The sequence below is a fragment of the Puma concolor genome, chromosome B2 (assembly GCF_028749965.1).
Source record: "Puma concolor isolate L17-30 chromosome B2, mPumCon1.1.hap2, whole genome shotgun sequence".
In the NCBI taxonomy this organism is placed as follows: domain Eukaryota; kingdom Metazoa; phylum Chordata; class Mammalia; order Carnivora; family Felidae; genus Puma; species Puma concolor.
Genome location: NC_141671.1, coordinates 37,012,029 through 37,034,986, shown reverse-complemented (window position 1 = coordinate 37,034,986; position 22,958 = coordinate 37,012,029). Strand labels below are relative to the sequence as shown.

At 52.5% G+C, this 22,958-nt stretch overlaps 1 protein-coding gene across 4 annotated transcripts in view; it reads left to right on the top strand.

Moving 5' to 3' along the window:
• MDGA1 (MAM domain containing glycosylphosphatidylinositol anchor 1) overlaps positions 1-22,958 on the top strand; it is a 56,608-nt gene that overhangs the window by 29,732 nt on the left and 3,918 nt on the right. Inside the window, exons 2-14 of one of the 4 annotated variants that reach the window (XM_086706741.1) lie at positions 930-1,069; positions 5,588-5,762; positions 8,377-8,573; positions 9,395-9,527; positions 9,778-10,047; positions 12,182-12,511; positions 14,887-15,183; positions 16,024-16,308; positions 18,087-18,186; positions 18,990-19,243; positions 19,488-19,511; positions 20,541-20,696; positions 21,064-21,198. In XM_086706741.1, coding sequence (XP_086562867.1) covers positions 930-1,069; positions 5,588-5,762; positions 8,377-8,573; positions 9,395-9,527; positions 9,778-10,047; positions 12,182-12,511; positions 14,887-15,183; positions 16,024-16,308; positions 18,087-18,186; positions 18,990-19,243; positions 19,488-19,511; positions 20,541-20,696; positions 21,064-21,198 — 2,496 coding nt within the window. Of the gene's footprint in view, positions 1-929; positions 1,070-5,587; positions 5,763-8,376; positions 8,574-9,394; positions 9,528-9,777; positions 10,048-12,181; positions 12,512-14,886; positions 15,184-16,023; positions 16,309-18,034; positions 18,187-18,989; positions 19,244-19,487; positions 19,512-20,540; positions 20,697-21,063; positions 21,199-22,958 lie in introns of all 4 variants that reach the window. The other 3 variants (XM_086706742.1, XM_086706744.1, XM_086706745.1) reach the window with 3 other exon arrangements.

Genomic DNA, 22,958 nt, shown 5'->3' with positions numbered 1-22,958 from the left:
GTCCCAGCCACATCCTAGCCCTGGTCCCCCAGCCCTGGTCATGTGAGAAAGGCCAGGAAGGAGCCAGTCTTTTGGAGGCTTCCAGGTCCCTGGAGAGAGCTTCTGTCCCTAGAAGAAGAGGTTGGCCTGCTCAAGGAGCAATGGGGGAACAGTAACAGGCCTTTGGGTGAGGGCAGTGAGCAGTCTGTGGGGCTGGGAAATATGTTAGTTAAGCTCTCTAAAAGTAAAGGCTGGATGGTTGATGGGGTATAGTTCAGGCAAGTGATTTGCTGGGAAAGTGCTCTCAGGAGAAACTGGATGGGGAAGCAGACAGACAGAAATGTGGTTCAGTTGTTTTAGCCTCAACCTATTCCCAGGGGGGCTCTGGAGTGCAAATGGCACCATAGTCATCCCACCAGGAGACGGGGATCTGTCAGCCATTGGACTATGTGCATATGCACTAGGGGAAGGGGAGAGCTCCCAGGCATTTCTGGCTGAGGCAGCTCCCACTGGTGAAGGACAGTTCCCAGGGGAAGGTGAGCTGTATGTGCCTAGCAGCTGGGGGATGGATGTACCCGGCAGGTATGGGGACCTGGGGGAGCGCCAGCAGTCTCTGCTACAGAGGCTGCTAAGACAGCGATGCTCACGGAGAGATGACCCATCTGTATGGATTACTGAGCGCCTCATACTCATCAGCTCATTGAAAACACAGAACTCTTGCAAGGAGGGTGGGATGAGGAGGAACTAGCCCTTTCCTGAGTCCTTGACCTTTCTGGGCCTAGCCTGGGACCCTGGGAGTATTCTTTCTAGAGCTCCATAGGTCAGGCCTCTAAGGAATGGCCTGGGGAGTTCTGGGCTGACATCTCCCCCCTAACACACTCAGAGGAGGGAGCCTTAGACCCCCGCTGGCCTTGGTGCCTCTTACCTAAACCTGCCCCCTCTCCCGCCAGCTCCCGCCCAGGCTCAAATCGTCCACGCGGGCCAGGCGTGTGTGGTGAAGGAGGACAACATCAGTGAGCGCGTCTACACCATCCGGGAGGGGGACACCCTCGTGCTGCAGTGCCTTGTCACCGGGCACCCTCGGCCCCAGGTAAGCCCCACCCTGGCCTCGCACGTGCCTCCCCTGCCCTTACCTCCTCACTCCGCGCCCCACTCTGGGCCCAGAGCTAGAGAAGAGGCAGCAGGAGCTGGGGGTAAGAGGTGGATGTTGGCCAGTAAACCCAACACAGAAGGCTGGGGCTAGGAAATAGCTGGAAAATGAACGCGGTAGGGAAGGGCTGGAGTCTGTGAGCTTATTCACCTGAAAACATCGACGACTGAGGGAATAATTCAATGTCAGTTGTTGAATTCTACTTCATTCCCATTGTATCTGTTGTGCAGACGCTTCCTCACACGCACCTTCAACCTCCGTTTGAGGGAAGACCACGTGCCAACACTGTGCTAGGGACTTCCTCCAGTGTTTTCTTGTTGGAGCCTCACGACCATGCTGTGAGGAAGACATTAGGGCATCCACTTCACAGCTGAGGAAATCAAGGCTCAGGGAGGTTGAGTAAACTCCCAAGATCACACAGCTCCTGTGAGGGTGGAAGCAGAATTCGAATCCAGAACCAGCATCCGCTGTAGCTTTAGCGCACCTCCTCCCAGTGTGTCCATCTTTGGGTTGGGGGCTTCAGGAGTTACCAACAACATATAATACATTCTCTTCTTCAGGAGGCTTCAGGTAGGCAAGCCCCACATTCTTGATGGTAAAAGCCTGAAAGCAATTAGAAAGCAGCAGAAGATGAGTAAATTTACCAGAAGCCAGGGAAATTTTGTCACAGACCACGTATATGGTTCCGTCAGAAGCGTTGGCCAGTTCTCACCGAAGCTGGTGGCAAGAGGCAGGAGCCGGGCTGGAGGAATGATGGAATTTGCTGGTGAGCTGCCGTGGCATTTAAGAGCAGCAGAAAATTTTTCATTGGATCCTAGGGAGGACAGTGAAATGCAAAATAGTTTTTTGGGATAATCTTGGGAAGAGGGATGGCTTTGATGGGTTTGGCCTTGAGACCAGCAGATGGACAAGGAGACCCCTAAAGACTCAACCTAAAACCATTATTCACTGCTCGCTTCTTCTCAAAGTTTTGTTTAGAAGTGACAATGCTGCCAGCCTTCAGGTTGGTGTTTGTATCAGGTGTGACATCGGGATGGTCCTCCCTAGTGCCAGGGAGGCAGCTGGGCCATCTCTCCCTAAGGCTGCACTGGCCATCTGTGTGTGTCCCCATGTGCATCGCGTTTTTGAGTCGTTCGTGTCTGTGGCTGTGCGTGCACACACTCTTTTTTCTACTTCCATCCATGATTTCATTGTTCCTCCTGCTACCTAGGCTCAAACCCTTGGGCTAATATTTGACTCTGCCTTCTCATTCCCCACATCTAGCCAGCCTCTGAGGCCTCTGTTTTTATGTCTCCCGCATGGGTCTTCTGCTTCTATTCCTCATTACCTCTGGAGGCCAGACCTTCAGTCCTATCCCTTGGACCACTGCAATAGACTAACTGGATCCCCATGCTTCTGCTTCTGTACCCCATTCCCAGAATCATCATCTTCAAACCTGCTCTGTCCTATCACTCCCCAGCTCAGACACCTTCGATGGTTTACCTATTACCTACCAGACCCATTTCAGGCTGCTAGGGGTGGAAGTGAAGACCTCCCATAGGCTGGCCCCACCTGCCTTTCTGCCTGTCTGACCTCCACTGCCATCCTCCTCACACCCTGTGCTCCAGTCACACTTGCCCAAGTACACCCTGTTCATTCCTGCGTTAGCCACTTCTGCTCCCTTCTCCTGAAATGCCGTCTACCTCCTTGTTTGCTCAGTTCATTACAACAAATATTTATGGAGCACCTGCTATGTGCCCAGCACTGTGAGGGGTCCTAAAGATACAGTTACAGTTCTGTTGTCATGGAGCATCCAATCTAGTAGAGGAACAGGGAAGCAGCATCTCATGGCCCACTTCGAGGTCAGGATGGGGGGCTGAGTGGGCATGGAATTCCCCACTCCAAACAAGTAGCAACAGAGAGGGAATCTTGAGGGCCAAAATGAAGGATCTATAGCAATGGCAGTGAGCAGAAGGTGAAGAACTCCTTGGAGGGGCTTGGACTGTGTACTCACCTCAGGGATAGTAGTATTAACACACACATGGGGGATATGAGTTGAGGCCACAGGTCCATCTATGCTTGGAGGTTAGACCTAGACTCTCTACCTAAAGCAGGAAGCTGGACAAGGGCATCACCTGTGAATGGGGACCAGAAGAGCTCTGTCCCACATCCTAGAGTCACAGCAGGGATCAGATTCTGCTTCAGGGCATGGGTATAAACAGAGTTACCTACGAAGGAGCACAACCCTTAGGCTGTCTGTGTCTTGCACTATCCAAGTGGTGAGGAAACCCTAAGCTGAGAAATTAATATAAAAACTAGTTGGAACCTGTGAACCTATGTGTCTTGGGCATTGGGAACCATAAAAGCTATACCACAGACAGGCCTGTGAGGGCCTAAGTGGGACTTCTGTGGAAGAAAACTCCCATGAAATGCAAGCCTGTGGAGTAAAGTTTCCAAACATATTTGAAAATACACTGCCAGGAGAGCCAATCCATAGACCCTCCCCCCCCACCCCCCCCCCCCCGCCAAAAAAAATTGAGCAATCCACATCTGAGGAAACAGAGATAACAGAACAATCTGAAAGGATCTTTAAAATAAATATGATTAAAGTGTTTCAAGAGATAATGAAAGGAATATAATCCACAAGACAAGAGATTGTACAACCCGATCAGTTAGATATGGGGGAGAAAAACAAATAGAAATCCTAGAGATAAAAATAACACAGTCTTTTTTAAAAACTTGGCCTCTGTGCATAGAGATAGCTAAAGAGAAAATTAGCGAATTGGATGATAGATCCAGGGAAATCAACTACAGTGTGGTCTGGAGGAGACAAAGAGATGGAAATGTGGAAAGGAAGCTGGGAGGCATGGAGAATAGAATGACAAGCTCCAACATAAATGTAGGCATTCTGGAAGGACAGACTAGAAAAAACTGAGAGAAGACAACATTTGAGGAGGTAAAGACTGAGAATTGTGCTGACCTGAAGAAAGGTACAAACCCTCAGGTGGATAAAACAAAGCAAATCCAAAGCAGTTTCTAAACACATCCCATCTAGATAAACACAGTAAAACTGCAAAATGTCAAATGTAAAAGGAAAGATATGCTCATGGCCTTGGTTTCTCTCCAAAGCACCCTCTGACCTAAGTATGAATTGCCTGAAATTGCCTATAGCCTTCTGCAGGTTTTGTCCCCTCTAGGTCCCTGAGGGAAAAGTTGAGGGTGGCGGGGGGATGACAGTAGCAACAATGAGGCCTGCAGTGACGCTTCTCTGAATGAGAAGGTTGCCCTTCACCCACTTCTCCTGAGCCTTGCTGTTTTTGTGGCCTATGGCCTGACCTATTCACCAGCATCAGGCACCTTGTCCTGTCTCAGTAATAAGCAATTCTCCCCAACTTTAAGATGGAAACTTCCCTACCCCATCCCCCAGTCCTCAAGACTCAATCATCTGGAACCGATCAATTTTTCTTAAACGTCTGGTACCCTGAGGAGTAGCTCCAGTTTCTTGTGTGATCCTCAATAGTTTCCCACAATTTAGGGCAAATATAATAATAGGAATTTGTTGAATGACTAATATGGGCCAGGGGCTACCTCACAATGACTCTGCAAAGTGAGTATTATGCTATATGATAGTTACAGTTATCTATTGCTGCATAACAAATGCTGTAAAACTCAGGGACTTAAAACAGTAGGCACTTAGTGTCTCACAGTTCCTGTGGGATCAGAATCCAGGAGCAGCTTAGCTGGCCAGTTCTGGCTCAGGGTATCTCAGGAGGCTGCTTCATTTGAGAGCTGACTGGGGCTGGAGGACCCACTTGCAAGCTAACTCCTGTGGCTGTTGACCTGAGGTTTCCATTATTTCCCTGTGGACCCCTGCACAGGGCTGCTCGTGACAGCCAGATGGCTTGCCCCAAGATGGAAGTCACAGTCTTTTATAACCTGGTCTTGGAAGTGACATACCATCATGCCTGCTGTGTTATATTGGTCACACAGACCAGCCCTGGTACAAAGTGGGAAGGCACCACAGAAAAGGACTAGAGGCAGGGATCACTGGGGCCATCTTGGAGGCTGGCTACCTCAGAGACCTCTTTGACAGATGAAAAATCTGAAGCTGAGAGAGGAATAGCCTACCCAAGGCTACTAAAAATTTTACCAAATTCTTAGTCTTACAGGCACTAAGGCACTAAGGCACATGTAATCCTCCCAGTAACCTTAGGAGGGCATAATGTTCTCTATTTTACTAATGAGGAAAGGAAGGCAGGAAAGGTTGGGTAATTTGCCCAAACCCATGCTCTTAACCACTGCACTACACAGCCTTATTTAAAGCCTCCTCCCTCCGACCTCAGATTTCCCAGGCTCTTCCCTGAGGCGTCCTGCCCCATCTGTGTATCCCTGGGAGTCTGTCTGGGTTAGTTTCCCAGGCCCGGGTGTGCCCCCCACCCTCACTGCCACGTCTGACTGTGTCCCACCCTGCCGGCCCAGGTGCGCTGGACCAAGACTGCGGGCAGCGCATCCGACAAGTTCCAGGAGACGTCAGTGTTCAACGAGACGCTGCGCATCGAGCGCATCGCACGCACACAGGGCGGCCGCTACTACTGCAAGGCTGAGAACGGCGTGGGCGTGCCCGCCATCAAGTCTATTCGTGTGGATGTGCAGTGTGAGTTGGCGCCGTGGGTGCCCCCGCGTGCTCAGCCTGGGAAGAAGGAGGCGGGTGGAAAGGAGGCTGAAGAAGCAATAGCTCCATGGAAGAAGACAGTAGAGACCTTCTTATCTCTCCCGGACTAGAGGGGCATATCTGCTGTTCCTCCAGTGTGCATCATCCTATGCAATTCACACATATCCGTCCGTAATCTGTATGAACCTTGCAACGTCCCTCTAAAGTGGTCAGGGAGGGGCCTCTGGGTGGCTCAGTCGGCTAAGCCTCCAACTCTTGGTTTGACTCAGGTCATGATCTCACTGTTGGTGAGTTCAAGCCTTGTGTGGCTGTCAGCGCAGAGCCCGCTTGGGATTCTCTCTCTCCCTCTCTCTACCCTTCCCTCCCTCTCTTGCCCTCAAAATAAATAAACTTAAAAAAAAAAAAAGTTGTCAGGGAGGGCAGGACAGTTTGGATTATACTCTTTTTCACAGATGATATGAGGTACCAAGGGTTTGTGTTTGTGACTTGTTCACCTGCAAAGGTGCTCTTGACTCTGGTCCAGTGCCCTTCCCACAGGACCTCATATCTCTGCTTTTGTCCCAAGGGTACCTCTGAATCTTCCCTACCCCCACCACCTACATAACCAAGCACCCGTCAGTCCTTGCTGCTGGTTGAATGAGAAGCCCCTAGTCCCTACCTACCTTCCATGGAGATACCCCATTAACCCCAAGAGGCTATTTTACTGCTTGCCACCTGCCTCTGTGCTCACCCAGGCTGATCCTAGGTACCCAGAAACCGTAGAGCCAACCCAAGGGGCCTCTCTGGCACCATCTTAATTTCTGCAATGATTCTACCCATTAACTGTGCCTCACGCCCCCCGGTGAGACCTCCAAGTGGTGACCACTGGAACCTTAGACCCTTCTGTCTCCCATCAGCCACCCAAGGGCCTGCCAAACCCTGGGGCTGAGGATCATTTTTTGAGTTATTGGTGCTGGAAGGGGCTGGCAGGCATGGCTTAGGTGTCATCAATACCTTACCTCCACCCATGGTCTTTGTTATGACTTCTGTCCATGGGGGCTGTGCAAGGAAAGAGTGACGGGATGTTGGAATGCCTCTTGTGGGATGTTAGACTGTGGGTTGTTGATTCCTGTGGTTCACAACCCTGGCTGTACATTAGAATGTCTAGGGGCTCTTGTTTTGGTTTAATGTTTATTCATTTATTTTGAGAGAGAGTGTGTGTGTGTGAACAGGGGAGGGGAGAGAGAGAGGGAGAGAGAGAGTCCCAGGCAGGCCCTGTGCCATCAGTACAGAGCCTGACATGGGGCTTGATCCCAGGAACTGCAAAGATCATGACCTGAGCCCAAATCAAGAGGTGGGCACTTTACTGATTGAGCCACCCAGGCCCCTCCTAGGGGATCTTATAAAGAAAATACTGATGCCTGGGTCCCACTTCCAGAGATTCTGATGTAATTGGGGGTGGGGCCGGCATCGGGATTGTTTTCGTTTCTTTTTTTTTTTTTTAAGTTTATTTTTGAGAGAAAGAGAGAAAGCGAGCACAAGTGGGGGAGGGGCAGAGAGAGCAGGGGTTGGGGGTGGGGGGCGAGACACAGAATCTGAATCAGGCTCCAGGCTCTGAGCTGTCAGCACAGAGCCTGACGTGGGGCTCGAACCCACAGACTGTGAGATCATGACCTGAGCCAACATTGGATGCTTAACCAACGGAGCCACACAGGCGCCCTGGGATTTTTTCTTCAACTTTTTTTTTTTTTTTAAATTGAGGATTAACTTACATCCAATAGAGTTAACTAATATTTTTTTAAATGTTTATTTGTTTTTTAGAGCGAGAGACAGAGTGAGTGAGGGAGGGGCAGAGAGAGAGGGAGACACAGAATCCAAAGCAGGCTTCAAGCTGTCAGCACAGAGCCCCATGAGGGACTTGAACCCACAAATCGCGAGATCATAACCTGAGCCGAAGTAGGACGCTTAACGAACTGAGCCACCCAGGCGCCCCTAGAGTGCACTAATCTTAAATGTACAGTTCAACGAATTCTTATGTGTATGCCTATGTAAACACCATCCAGTTCAAGAGCATTTCCAGGACCCCCGACAGTTCCCTCATGCTCCCTCCCAGTTCAGTAATCTCCTTAGAGGCAATCATTCTTGTGACTTCTGACACCATCAGTGAGCTCTGCCAGGCTTTGGCATTAAAAAAGAAAATCTCCATGTGATTCTGTCACGCAAACAGAGGTGAAAACCACCAATCGAGTCCAGTTTACCAGTGAGGAAAGAGGCCCAGAGAGAGAAGGGACTTAGGCAGGCCACACTGCAAATTAACAGGTAACCTTGGATTTGGACAGTGCCCTGATTTCCAGTGTGCCCTGCTTCCTCCATCCCATGATGGGAGGGTGAAGGTAGACACCCCCATGCAGTTCCTGTGAGGGACAGCTAGGAAGCCATGAAGTCCATTCCCCTGCCTCTAACACGTTGGTCAAGCAAGCAGGGCTGGGACGGCATCTGGCTCTCCGGAGGCATCCCTTGACGGTGGCTTAGCTTTCCTGGGGGGCTGCCAGGAGCCCAAGCCCCCCCACCGTGGGGGTCACCCAGCCCTGACCTCGCTGGGGCTGTGTCCTTGCAGACCTGGATGAGCCTGTGCTGACGGTGCACCAGACGGTGAGCGACGTTCGAGGCAACTTCTACCAGGAGAAGACGGTGTTCCTGCGCTGTACTGTCAACTCCAACCCGCCTGCCCGCTTCATCTGGAAGCGGGGCTCCGACACCCTGTCCCACAGCCAGGACAATGGGGTCGACATCTATGAACCCCTCTACACCCAGGTCAGGATGGACGGCAGCTGGCCTGTCTCCTCACGGCTCCCCCCACACTCTTCCTTGTGCACCCAGCAAGGGAGGGGAACGTGGGGACTGAGGCCTCATGATCTGGTGTTCCAGGGGCTGCCCTGACTCTAATGATTCTGGTCTGACCTCAGAAGCATGCGTTCTGATTGGGCTTCAGAAAACTTGGGCCAGATGAGATCAGGACAGAAAGGTCAGGGAGCGGTGGTGAGGACAGCAGAGTCCCCAAGGCAGCGTGACTTCCTGGAACATCGCTTGTTAGAAAAGGCACCCCCGAGGGGCGGATGTGTCATCCTTGCGTGCACATGGTGGGGGGGGGGGGGGCTCCTGGGCAGGCACAGCAGGAGTTGGGGGGCAGAGAGATGACTGTGTTTCCCATGGGTCCCCTCCAGTCCCGGGAGATGGTGATGAATCTGTCCTGCCAGGGACAGAGTCTTTCAGAGGTGGCTATCCCTGGTGGCTGTCAAAGCTCCCCATGTGGACGTGGCCTGTGGGCCAACCCCATGTCTGTATAGGTTGTAAGACAGGGCAGGATTCCTTCCTTATGCTCCCTTTCCCAGAGTGGGAAAGCTGAGGCGTGGTCCTGGCTGTGTGTACCAGGACATCGCATCCAGAGACGCTCAAGCTACGGAGAGCGCAGTATCCATCCCAGGCTCAGGCTCCCTGGGGATAAACGGTGTGGAGGTTGGAAAGATAGGAATGAAAATAGGAATTTGCTTCAGCCGCTCGTGCTGGGTGAATGTGTGCGGGATCCCCGGAGACCCAAGCAGGCCCCTCAGCCCAGTGGTGTGCTCCTGCCCTAGGGGGAGACCAAGGTCCTGAAGCTGAAGAACCTGCGGCCCCAGGACTACGCCAGCTACACCTGCCAGGTGTCTGTACGCAACGTGTGCGGCATCCCGGACAAGGCCATCACCTTCCGGCTCACCAACACCACGGGTACAGGACTGCCCTGCCCATGCCCTTTGCCCACCTGGCTCACTCCCCAGCCAGGAGAAAGTGCCCCACCCCACACAGGACTCCAGGCACGTCACCATTAGTGCGTCCCCTCCTCTCCCACGCCTGCTCCCTGACTTCTCCCCTCTCTTCTCCCTCTGGGCCTTCTCCAACCCCATGGTTTCCCTGGACCCCACCCCTCCCCCAGCCCTGCCTCATGGTCCCCTAAGACCCCACCTCCTTGTCCTCTTAGCACCACCAGCCCTGAAGCTGTCTGTGAATGAAACTCTGGTGGTAAACCCTGGGGAGAATGTGACGGTACAGTGCCTGCTGACAGGCGGTGATCCCTTACCCCAGCTGCAGTGGTCCCACGGGCCGGGCCCGCTGCCCCTGGGTGCCCTGGCTCAGAGCGGCACCCTCAGCATCCCTTCAGTGCAGGCCCGGGACTCTGGCTACTACAACTGCACAGCCACCAACAACGTGGGCAATCCTGCCAAGAAGACCGTCAACCTGCTGGTGCGATGTACGTGGGTCCAGAGGGGTGGGAGGGAACTCGGGAGGCAGGCAGCGTCCCTGTCCTCCAGGAACTGCCAGTGACCTAGGAAAGGGGCCTGTCTGCTTCCTTTTCGGGGATGAGATATGCCGAGGAGGTGTGTTCCAGGCACTGTGATTTCCCCGCAACTCAGGTGTCTGCCCGCGGGCAGCAGGACCACGATTTGTAGAACATTTTATTTATAATCTCCTCTCCCAAATATCATCTCAACAATGGAAGAAGGGAGAAGGGCTGGCGTTGATTACCTACATTTTTTTTTAGATTGGGAAACTGAGGCTGCGAAAAGCTAAATGTGGACATTCCAGTCTGCAAGAGAAATTTCCTCTCTTCCCGTACAATGGCTTCTACCTTTTTATTTTTTTAATTATTTTTTTAAATGTTTATTTATTATTGAGAGACAGTGAGAGATAGAGCATGAACATGGGAGGGGCAGAGACAGGAGGAAACACAGAATCCGAAGTAAGCTCCAGGCTCCGAGCCGTCAGCACAGAGCCCGACGCGGGGCACGAACCCACAAACCGCGAGACCATGACCTGAGCCGAAGTCGGACGCTCAACTGACTGAGCCGCCCAGGCACCCCTGGCTTCTACCTTTTTAATGGAGTTAAAGTGAAAGTAACATACATTTGCACATACCTCATATGCAAATCTTTATTAGCAAAGCATGTCAGTGAGTCTGAAGGTAATTAGTAAATGTAAAAATGATACAAAACTTGGGGGCGCAAATGAAGTACAAACACTTCCCTTATGAAACTTCAGCCTCATTAGCTGCTCCGTATGATCTTGATTTTGCTCATGTGCTTTACAGAGAGAACTTTAAATTCTTCTGACTTAGGAGTAACCTTAGGTTGTTTGTTTATTGTTTATTTGAAAATTTTAAAGATCTAGGCTTGATTCCAGCTCTTTAGCACTTGAAAATAAAGTACAGCTTCTGTCAAATTCAGTGGAGAATCTTCTGATGAAATGGACTTTCCTTTTGTTCTTCCCTCACCAACCAGTCTCTCTCTGACTCTTCTCACAAAAAGAAGCTAGCTCTCAGTGACTTTTTACTTAACCAGAGCAAGAAACACAGTAGCCAGATTGTTGCTGATGACTATTTCTTCCTCTGATGGTTCTTCTTCTGTCAGATTATTTTTCTCCACCTAATTACATTCGGGGCCTTTAAAACCTGGGTTCGTGAGATTGCAATTTACATCAGATACTTACGGTTACCTCTTAGGGTGACGTACAGCCTGCTTTGCCACAGGCCAGTCCTGGTTCATGGCCATTGTACCACGGTCCTATTGAATCCACACCCAAATATTAAGAATGCTGTCTACCTCTTGGCTACGTCAGAACAATATTCAGGTTTTTCTTTTTCTTTTTCTTTTTTTTAACATTTAGACTTTTCAAAAAAGGCTAGACCTTTCATTTTTCTAAACTCTGTGTTTTTATGTAACATCATGTAAAATTATCATATTAGGCTTTTATTATAAAAATTACACAAACTTATTGCAAAGAATCAAACAGGACAAAAGGATAAAATGTGCAAATTAAAATTTCCCCTCAGTTCCACTCTTTAGATAGAAGTACTAGTACATTCTGGCACATCTTTCCAAAATTTGTATTTTGCATATTCAAGGTTTAGAAAAGAACAAAAATAAAGCAGCACAGCCGTTAAGAGCGTAGGCTGAGTCTGAATTCAAGGTTGGCTACTTCTTCGGGCAAGTTCCTTAAACTGTCTGAGCCTCAGTTCTGTCCTTTGTAAAATGGGGACAGGAAAGTGCCTCCCTCAAAGACTGTGGGATGGGTTAAATGAGTCAACCCATGTAAAGGGCTTAGAACAGTGCCTCTCACATAGTGGATGTTCAATCAACAGTGGCTAGAACAATTACTAAACCTACTTTTCTACAGCCAGCTTTTTTGAACTTTTCAAAATGCATCTGAACAAGCAGAGTAATTTCCAAGTAAAGTGATGGTTTCTCTTGGGGGTGGGATGGGGTTGTAGCCCCCAGCCTGCAGGGAGGGCTGGTTCAAGGAGAGAAGCTGGGTCTGGATGGGGGTGGGACAAAGAGCCTTGGCTTTGGGCCAGCCCCAGCCACCCTTCCCTCCCCATCCACCTGTAGCCATGAAGAATGCTACGTTCCAGATCACCCCAGATGTGATCAAAGAGAGTGAGAACATACAGCTGGGCCAAGACCTGAAGCTGTCATGCCATGTGGATGCGGTGCCCCAGGAGAAGGTGACTTACCAGTGGTTCAAGAATGGCAAGCCGGCACGCATGTCCAAGAGGCTGCTGGTGACCCGAAACGACCCTGAGTTGCCTGCCGTCACCAGCAGCCTAGAGCTCATTGACCTGCACTTCAGTGACTATGGCACCTACCTCTGCGTGGCCTCCTTCCCAGGGGCACCAGTGCCTGACCTGAGCGTCGAGGTCAACATCTCCTCTGAGACAGGTGGGCAGCTGAAGCAGCATGGGGTGTGTGTGTGAGGGAGCTGGAGAGGCCCACAGAGGGGAGGTGGGGACAGTAGCTTGAAAAAAGGAGGCCACAGTGAGGGGAACACCATTTGTTCACGTTGCACACATTTATTAAGCACCTATTATATGCCAGGCATTGTGCTAGGCTCGGGGGTAGAGTGGTGGGCAGATAAGCTCTGCTTACATTGAACTAAGTGGGAAGGCAAACGTTGTTCAGATAGTCTCACAGATAAATATATGACTGCAAACAGTGATACGTGAGAGTCAGGAATGAGTTTCCTCAGAATGTTTGATCTGAGATCTGAGGGAGGGGCAGGTTTTACTAGGCAAAGGAGAACAAGGGAGGGTGGAAGAGAAAGGCAGGCCAAAGAATCAGCATGTGCAAAGGCACTGGGGCAGGTAAGCGCATGGGCCATTTGGAGCACCCAAGGAGAGTGCGACTGGGAGAATGGAGTGAGATGTGAGAGTGGAGGGGCCAGCAGGGGCAAGATCATGCAGGGATTTGGGTCTTTATTCCGATAATAATAAATAAGAATAATGAAATAATGACTAACATTTATTGAGTGTTTACTATGTGTTCTGATGATTTCATATTGATGTCATTTACCTTCATGGTTTACCTTATGGGATAGTTTATCATCAGTTTTGAGATGAAGAAACGGGCTCAGAGAGTTTAAGAGACTTACCTAAGGTAACAAACAATAGGTGGTGTAGCTGGGATTCAAACTCGAGCAGTCTGACTTTAGAGCCACACCTGAAGGGTTTTCATTTTATGCATGACGGAAGTTTGGAAGGGATAATTTCGGAGAGAGTTTCTAGAATCTTATCTCCAGCCCCTAGCCCCTTGCACTGAGGAGCTGGCTGACTTTGACTAAGCCTCTTTAATTCTCTGGGCCTCCGTTTCACCTCTGTGAGACATTGAACCAGATGGCCTCGGAGGTGCCTTCGAATCCTGACTTTTGCACAGGGAGACGACTTCGTGTCCAGGGAGAGTATCCCTTACAAGGGGATCCCATAGCTGGGATACAGGACGAGAGAGGGAAGATGAGGTGGGAAAGGCAGAGACGGGAACAGGACCCTTGGGTTTGCAGACGCGAGGAGTTTGAGTTTTAACCTGAGGGCACTGCAGCCTCAAAGCGGGGAGACAACAGCCCTTTAGCGTGTGAGGGCACAGAAGGTTGGGGAGCTGGGATGTTTTAGAAACAGGGAAATCAACGGGGCGCAGGGCCATTTCCTCCATTTGGCTCATCAGCCTGATGCCTACGGCACGGAAGCTTTTTAAGGGCTTGTGGCAATGATTCAGACCCGGAAAAAGAAATTAATTGGCTCCAAAATACAAAGAGAAAACTGTAAAATTAAAGCCAACACATGTATAAATGTTTACAGAGTATAAATTATGCTAACTAGATAACTGGACCTCAGCTTGCCTTGTAGAGTTATTTATAATTCATATTTGATGTCGGACATTTTAATTTGGTCCATGCCATGTGGGATGGGACCCATGGAAGTCTTTAAAAGACTCTCCGGTTGGGTGATGTGTTGGGTTGGATTAGGTTTGGCGGTGAATAACAGAAAATCCCGAAATGCTACTAGTGGCTTAAACGAGGTAGATGTGTACTATTTTTTCTGGTAAAAGTGAGCAGTCTGGGCTGGAATAATGGCTCTGCTCCACCAGATCCTCAGGGCCCCAGGCTCCATCTTGTCTTGTTACCCTTAGCGTGCACCGCCTTGTCCACAATGGCAGTCCCAGCTGCAGCCATCAATCTGCATTCCAGCCTCCAAGGAGAAGGAAGGGAAGAGGGGCACAGCCTCTCCCTGTGAAGAACCTTATTTTCTGTCACATCCCATTAGCCAGAATTTGGTCACATGGCCACAGCTAGCAGGCTAGGGGACATCATGGTTATTCTGGCTGTGTGCCCTGCTAAACTCCAGACATTCTATTACTTTGGGAGGAGGGGTAAGGATGTTGGAGGACCGACTAGCGATCTGTAATAGCACTCCAGAAGACAAGATGGAAGCTTTAATTAGAGCAGGGCCAGTGGGCAGGAGAGAGGGGGTTGAGGGAAGGCATCCTTTGGTAGAACTGTTTAAAAGTGGAACCCCCTTTTGTTGGGGTAAAGGGAAAGAAGGAATAGGCCAGATGACTTCAGCCCTTTTTCTGAGTTGGGAGACCCTCAGGGGTGCAGGAGGTGGGGAGAATGGGGGGAGGCGAGTTGTGCTTTGGAGATGCTGAGGGATCTTTGGGACATCTGGGATGCGCGAGGGAGGCTCCTAGGGGGAGGGGAGCAGAAGCCTCACGGCAGAGGCTAGCGGGGAGCTCTAACCTTGCTCCTACCCGCTTCCCCACCGCAGTGCCGCCCACCATCAGCGTGCCCAAGGGCAGGGCCGTGGTGACAGTGCGGGAGGGCTCGCCCGCTGAGCTGCAGTGTGAGGTTCGAGGCAAGCCGCGGCCGCCGGTGCTCTGGTCCCGCGTGGACAAGGAGGCAGCGCTGCTGCCCTCGGGGCTGCCCCTGGAGGAGACTCCGGACGGGAAGCTGCGGCTGGAGCACGTGAGCCGCGACATGAGTGGGACCTACCGCTGCCAGACGGCACGGTATAATGGCTTCAACGTGCGCCCCCGCGAGGCCCAGGTGCAGCTGAACGTGCAGTGTGAGTCCCATCGCCCCACCTGGACCACATCAGAGCTGTCCCTCCCGGTTCGCAGCCTGGCCTGCCCCCCTCTTCACCCCTTCGTACACTCCAGTCCAACCAGCCCCCTCCAAGTACTACGGATACCCCTAGAACCTTGCCACCCCCGTGTTCTAAGGTGGGAAGTCTGACCCTTGTCACACTTCCAATACCAAGTGCCCCCCACCCCCATCTGCATTCCCAGGGACCCAGTGAGCAAAGAAATAACTGATTTTGACAGGTAGACACGGGAGTTTGAAAGACTCTCAAGGGAGCACGTTGTGTCTGAGACTATAACGATGAGAGTTAACTCACCTTGTGCCAAGCCCTACTCTAAGAGCATTTTAATGCATGAACTTATTTAACCCTCCACAGCCCTATAAATAGACTCTATCGTTCCCTTGTTTTTACAAATAGAGAAACCGAGTCCCAGGATAAGTAACTTGCCTAACGCCTCACTAGCTAATTTGAGGCAGGGCTGAGATTTGAACCTAAGGCAACTAGCTCCGGGGATCATGCTCTAAACCCCGACGTTATGCTGCTTTTTCACTACACGGTGGGGTGAGGGGACCCTTTGAGGCAAGACTAAAGGCCCAGTCTGGGAAGCACGGCTGGAGGAAATGGCCGGGAGGGGGGTGGGTATCTGCAGGTCAGGGAGTTCTGAGCGTGGCCATTGTGTTATGTTGCGAGCGTGTATCCGCTCTGAGATCCTTCCAGGCTGCGGGGTGCGGGAGCAGGGTCGAGTGCGTCGCCTTCAATGGGGCCGCTCCTCAAACCCCACTCGGCCCCGCTGACCGCCGCCCCCGCCGCCCCCACCCCCAGTCCCGCCGGAGGTGGAGCCCAGCTCCCAGGATGTGCGCCAGGCGCTGGGCCGGCCCGTGTTGCTGCGCTGCTCGCTGCTCCGAGGCAGCCCCCAGCGTATCGCCTCGGCTGTGTGGCGCTTCAAAGGGCAGCTGCTGCCTCCGCCGCCGGCTGTCCCCGTCGCCGCCGAGGCTCCCGACCACTCCGAACTGCGCCTCGACGCCGTCACCCGCGACAGCAGCGGCAGCTACGAGTGCAGCATCTCCAATGACGTGGGCTCGGCCACCTGCCTCTTTCAGGTCTCGGGTGAGAGTCCCGTGGGTCCCGCCCCACCCAACCGCGCCCACCTGGGACCAGACTCCGCCCCAACTCCACCCCCCGCCCACTCCCGGACTGGGCCGCGCCCCTTTCCAGTTGCCCGTACTGGGTTCAGGCCCCTGCCTTCCCAAGACCCGCCCATGCCAGGTCTAGGCCCCGCCCATGCCGCCCGGACCTAACCATGACGTCGTTTACAGCCAGGTCCCCCCTCCAGACAGGCTAGATCCCTTCGCCCACGCCCACTCCAGGTGTAGATCGTCTCAAGGTCCGCTTGTACGTGTCCTAAGCCCCCCTCCCCCCGCCCCCGTTTTAGCTCAGCCCCGTTCCTTGGCCTCGGACAGCCCTGCCTCTCTCAAACCCCTCCTTCCCCGGGTTTAGGCTTCTCCCCTCCAGCCCCTGGAGCACCAAGTTTGGGCCCTTCCCTCTAAAGACCCACCCACACCACGCCTAGGCCCTAGTTGCCGGACGCATAGGCTCCACCCCTTCTAGCCTCGTCCAATCCCAGCTCTCCATTTCTTGCCTTTTTTTTTTTTTTTTGGTAGCAGGTAAGCTCCAGCCCCACCCACACCAGGTTTAAACCCGCCCACTCAAGTCCTGGGCACCGCCCCATCCCAACCATCACGTTTCAAGCCCCTCCTCTTTAATCCGTGGCCCCAGAAGCTGCGGATGGGGGACTCCCTCTTTTCGTGACCCCAGGCCCAATATGAGGGGCCAGAGCTGTAGCTTAGAGGAGAGAAGACGACCCTCAGCAGCCTCTCTGGAACGTCGTGGGTGGCTCTAGTCCTGCCAGCACACATTTCCTGAGCTGTCACCCCACAGATTCAGGCCCCTCGGTACCCAGGAATCCCTCTCAGCCCATCTCATCATCAAGTCACTCCCGGGTGGGCTGTTTGGGGCTGCAGGCGGGCCTGGGTGAGTCAAAGGGCTGAGGTGAGGGCCGAGGGGAATGCATAGTGGCCGAAGGAGTTGCTGATCCCCCCCTCTCTTCATGAGGGAGAGTTGGTTCCCCACCGCTAGACCTGGTGGCAGCACCCCAGGAGGAGAGCCACAGTTGTGCCTGTGCCCTTCTACTGCACCCCAAGCTCTCCCAACAGCCCCTACTGACTGGGTGCCCCTTTAGTCCTCATTTGGATTTCCTCACTCAACAGCAGGGGGCCAGGACGGGTCACTTCCCAGCCCTTCCCCACCCCACCCAGCCCTGCCAGCCAGAGGCCCCTGTGACATTTCCCACCTCCTTCCCCTCTCCCCTGTTCTCCCATACTTTCCTTGTCTCCCCACCTTTTTGTCTCTCTCTGTCCTTCTCCTTTCTCTTCTCTTCCTCGTACCTCAATATCCTTACCCTTCTTTGTGTCTTTTTCCCCATCCTCTTTCCCTGTGTCCTCTCTGATATCCCTCCCCCGTGTCTTCCCAAATTTCTCTTTTCTCTGGCTTTTCCTTGGCCTTTCCTCTCTGTTCTCACCAATACTACCTCTTGGAATTCCCAATCTCCCTTTTCTCCATTTCCCACCTTCCCTGTGACTGCACCTCATTCTCCCAATCTCCTCCTCTCCCACCGTCTCCTCTTGTCACTATATTCCCTTTCTCTTTGTCTCCCCATGCCCTCTCTCTGTTCCTCGCCATCTTCTTCTGTCTCCCTTTCCGGCACTCCCTCTCTCTGTATCTCTCCCCATCCCCCACCCTCCCCGGCCCCACGCCCCCATCCCCATCCTCTCAGCCAAAGCCTACAGCCCGGAGTTTTACTTCGACACCCCCAACCCCACCCGCAGCCACAAGCTGTCCAAGAACTACTCCTATGTGCTGCAGTGGACCCAGAGGGAGCCTGACGCTGTCGACCCCCTGCTCAACTACAGACTCAGTGTCCGCCAGGTGGGCCAAGGGGGACAGGGGCCCGGGTGCAAGCTGACCCTGGGAATGTCCATCAAGCCGTGGGAAGGGGTTGGAGGCAGGGCCTGACCCCCTTATAGACAACTCTTCAGACCTAGAAAGTGTTCTGGACACAGCAGCAGAAACTGGGAGGCTCTAGGGACCTGCCCCCTCTGGACTTGCTCTGGGCACAGGCTTGAGAATTGGGCTGGGTCTGCTGGATTCAGACAGGAAACAGGGCAGAGCCACCAGCTGTGTTCCCAAAATGTAGAATCTGCTCTCGGGTCAGGAGCTTTTCCTTGGCCTTTCCTTACACCAGGAGCTTAAGGTGGGGTGTGGGGTCAGTCTTGTCCACAGGATCTCTAGAATGCAAGGCCAGAGCTTTGCGGATGTTTTGTATAGTCTCCTTCGGTGTAGTTCTGCCCAAGGGGCATTAGGTGTGGAGGGTAAAAGTGTGGCTCTGGGGCAGACTGCCTAGGCTAGAATCCAGCTCTGTATGAGCTAGGGCAAACTGCATCTGTTTGGCCTCAGTCTCTTCATCTGTAAAATAGGAGTAATTATAATGTTGCACCTCATAAAAGTGTTATTTTGAGGAGTAAATGAGTTAATAATGGCAAATTACTCTGCATAGCGCCCAGCACACTTTTGTTGTTCAGTACGTGTTGCTATCGCTTACTAAGACAGCCCTAGGAGGCAGGCATAGAAGGAGTGATTGTCCTATCTCACAGATGGGGAAACTGAGGGTCTGGGTTCTTAGTCCTTTATGCTTTCTGCTCCCTGACACTGCCCCCACCCCACCCTCCAAGTCTCACCAGGGCCTGGGCTGGTGCTCTGGTGGAGGGTGTGGCCCGCTGGGCATCTGGGAACTCCCTGTATCTACAGTTGAATCAGCACAACGCCATGGTGAAGGCCATCCCAGTGCGGCGCGTGGAGAAGGGGCAGCTGCTGGAGTACATTCTGACCGACCTCCGTGTGCCCCACAGCTACGAGGTCCGCCTCACACCCTACACCACCTTCGGGGCTGGTGACATGGCCTCCCGCATCATTCACTACACAGAGCGTAGGTGGTGGTGGTGGTGGTGGTGGTAAGGGGGGAGGGGGGCATCCCATACCCTGGGGACCCCTTCCAACCTCACCACATGGGTCCAGAGCTTGGGTCCCCCCACTGTGTCGTGTTCTACTCTGTCACCCCTCTGGACCCCAGTCCTGGTTTCGGGAACCCTGTCCCCTGGCGCCAAGCCTGGGCACCCTCCGTGCAGTCCCACACCTCAGTTCTGACTTGGTTTTCCTACTTTCTTTCTCAGCCATCAACTCTCCCAACCTGTCAGGTGAGACAACTCCCTCCCACTTCTTCTTCCCTTTGGGGACACAAAGACTCCCGTGGTGGGAGGAAAAGACCCTGAGAGATACTCAGAAAATGGGTGGAGGCCGGCAGCTGGAAGGAGAAGCCAAGGGGAACAGGGCTGGGCTTGGAGACATGTATATCCAGGATTTATTCTGGGGCTTACAGGTGGTTGGGGGGGGGGGTCAGGGATGGGAGACGTCTTGAACTCAGGGCCTTTCCTCCTCAGCCAGTACCATTCACAGTCCTTAAAAGAAAAATAGAGACCAGGCTAATCCACATCCCCTGTTCTCTCTGGCAGGGGTACTTAATCTGAGACCCAGGAAGCTGCTCCCCACAAAGGATCTGTATATAGATAGAATTCAGGGGGGTCCATGATCCTGGAACATGGAAGGGCATACAATTACTTCTTCATTTTCCCTAACTTCTAGCAGAAGTTTAACATCTCCTTCAATGATGAACGTAGGCGACAAACCGCAGTGGTAACATCACTACCTGTGACTTTGTCATCAGTACAAACCTGGTGCTTTCACATCACCTTAAAGTTGTTACAGCTATTTCTAAATATCGTTAACATTCATTAGAACTTCAAAACCACAGCAGTTATTAGACCCAACACTAGATCTTGTTATTTAATTAGATAATAAAGAAGCCCACTTATTATTATTACAACACGGATTTGTGTTTTAAATATTTTGACAGCTGTATCTCAACATAATTGATTTCCTTCGTAACCCTGTGTATTTCATTTTATGCATCTAAAATTATTATTCTGAGATGGAGTCCTTAGCCTTTACTAGATGACAGAGGGTCTGTGGTGCACAAAGTTTAAGAAGTTCTGTTCTGGGAACAAATTTGTCAGGGGCCCAGTTGCCTGGTTTCTCAAGCCCTGAGATCCTGGGTCCACCGTTTGGATGCATGGGACCTGCCTTGGGGTGGCCAGGGAGGGCAAAGCTGGACCAGGGGACCCAAGGAGCCTGACCCTCTTTGTCTCATCCCCACCCTCACCCCAAAGCAGACAACACCTGCCACTTTGAAGATGAGAAGATCTGTGGCTACACCCAGGACCTGACAGACAACTTTGACTGGACACGGCAGAACGCCCTCACCCAGAATCCCAAGCGCTCCCCCAACACCGGTCCCCCCACTGATATCAGCGGTACCCCTGAGGGTGAGGACATGGCCTGCTGCAAGGAATGAAGGACAGCTTCAGGGAGGGGTCTAGTGACAGGGAGGCCAGTCTGAGGGGGGGGAACACAGCCCTTCCCTCAGGGAGACCCAGTCTGAGGGGAGACAGCGCCCTGCCTCAAGGAACCCTAATTTGAGGGGGAGACACAACTCTGTCTTCACGGGGATTCGGAAGAAGAGAGAGTCCAGTAGAGCTCAGAACTGGCCCAGACTCCGGTGCTGTGCTGTGAGGCAGGGCGGACAAGGTGCCACGGGGGTCAGATGAAGTCGAGGCAGTGAAGGAATCAGAGGGGAAGAGGCCTGTGTGGGGTGAGGCGGAGGCTGCTGGTGCATCTGCCCCTTCCCAACAGGCTACTACATGTTCATTGAGACATCAAGGCCTCGGGAACTGGGGGACCGAGCCCGTCTGGTGAGTCCCTTGTACAATGCCAGCGCCAAGTTCTACTGCGTGTCCTTTTTCTACCACATGTACGGGAAGCACATTGGTGAGTCGCAGCTCCAGGTGGCCTGCCCAAGCGTTGCTGGGGCTGGAAGGAGAGAGGGAGTCCACAGGAGGCTGGGTATTGGCCCATGTGAGGCCTGGGCTTCCCAGCTTAGCTGAATCACATATCCTTGGAGGGGGCGTGGGCAGAATCTGGGCAAGGGAGGAAGGCAGAGCCAGCTTGTCTGAGGTTCTGAGATGATGAAGGCTTCCTGAGTCTGCAAAGAAAATGGCTCCAGCCGGACAACATGCAAGTCTTGGAGGAGACGGAGAAAACAGGTAAGAGGTTGCATGTATTGAGTGCCTGTCAGGCGCCGGGTGAGCTCTGGGAGCTCTGTCTCCGTGGTCTCATTATCTCTCACAACCAACAAACAGGTGAGGGCGGTGTTACCATATAAATCAGAGAGGTTAAGCATTTTCCCCGAGATCACACAGCAACCCGAGTTGTCTTCCTCCCCCAAGCCCTAAACACAGAATTGGGAGGGTGCTGTTTTGTGAGCAATGAGGGGAAGTCCTGCTTCTTAAGTGTGGGTGTACATTTGCCCTTGGAAAGAGATGGTAGGAGAGTCACATTAATCAACGAACTCATCATTCAGCCGTCGCTTCCAGAGCTCCTGCTCTGGGGCCAGGCATCAGGTGCTGCTACGAACAGGACCGACCAGTTCCCATCCTCGGGACACCCGAAGTCAAGTGGGAGAGACAGGCATTGAACAGCTAATTGCAGCAGATAAGATTGAGCAGCCACTGTGACACATGTCCGCAGCAAGACAGGGGCCAAGACAGCTGGTAACAGGGACTGACTGTGGGGGCTGAGTTATGGAAAACTCTGCTGAGGAAGTGACAGTCTTTAAAATTTTTATTATTTGTTTGTCCACTTATTTAGGGGACAGGCCATGTATTTTGCGTGGGTCAAAGGTACGAAAGGTACATAATGAGAGCCCCCTGCTCGTCTCAGTCCTCCTGCTGCCTAGAACCCTTCCCCACAGGCAACCACTGCACTTGGACTTGGGGGCAAGTTTCCAGAAACACTTTATGCCTACAGAAGCCAGTACATGTGTGTTTGATTTTGCCCCCTTTTATACACACTGTTCTGTGTCTTGCTTCTCCCTCTGAACTGTACATCTTGGGGATCATGCCTTATCGGACCACAGAAAGTTTCACAGTAGAGGAAGTGACTTTAAGCAAGAGTAGACCTAATGGCTCTTTATGGACAAGTCTCCCCAGCTAAGGTAGTGGGTCATGCTGAACTGATCAGCCAGGACGGGGTAGGAGGGAAGGTTCTGCGTCCACTGGGGCCTCCAGACCATCCACCCAGACCATTGCACTCGTGGCTGGGTCTGGAATTTGTGGGGAGATTCCTGCGGGGTAGGTGGGGTGGGCGACCAGCCCTGCGCTGCTCAGGCCTGTCGTTTCCACTTGGCCTTCCTGAGGAAGACTCTGTAAGCATCAGATCTGGACAGGAGGACTTTCCAGTAGGGATGCCATGGAGGGGCCCCCTGTCCCATGTCATGTTCCTGCCCTGCTCTGCCCTCTTCATCACCATATTTTCTAGGCCTCCAGTACCTGATCCGGTCCCTGCCTCCTTCTCTGACCTCATTTTCTGCCACTCTCCCCCTTGGCTCCTACTCAGCTTGAGCACACTGGGCTCCTTGCTTTCCTTTAAATACTCAGGGCAGGTTCTTGCCTTAGAGGACTTTGCTCATGATGTTCCCTGGACTGGAACATTCTTCTCCTCCCCTCATTCAAGGTCTCCTCCTCAGAGAG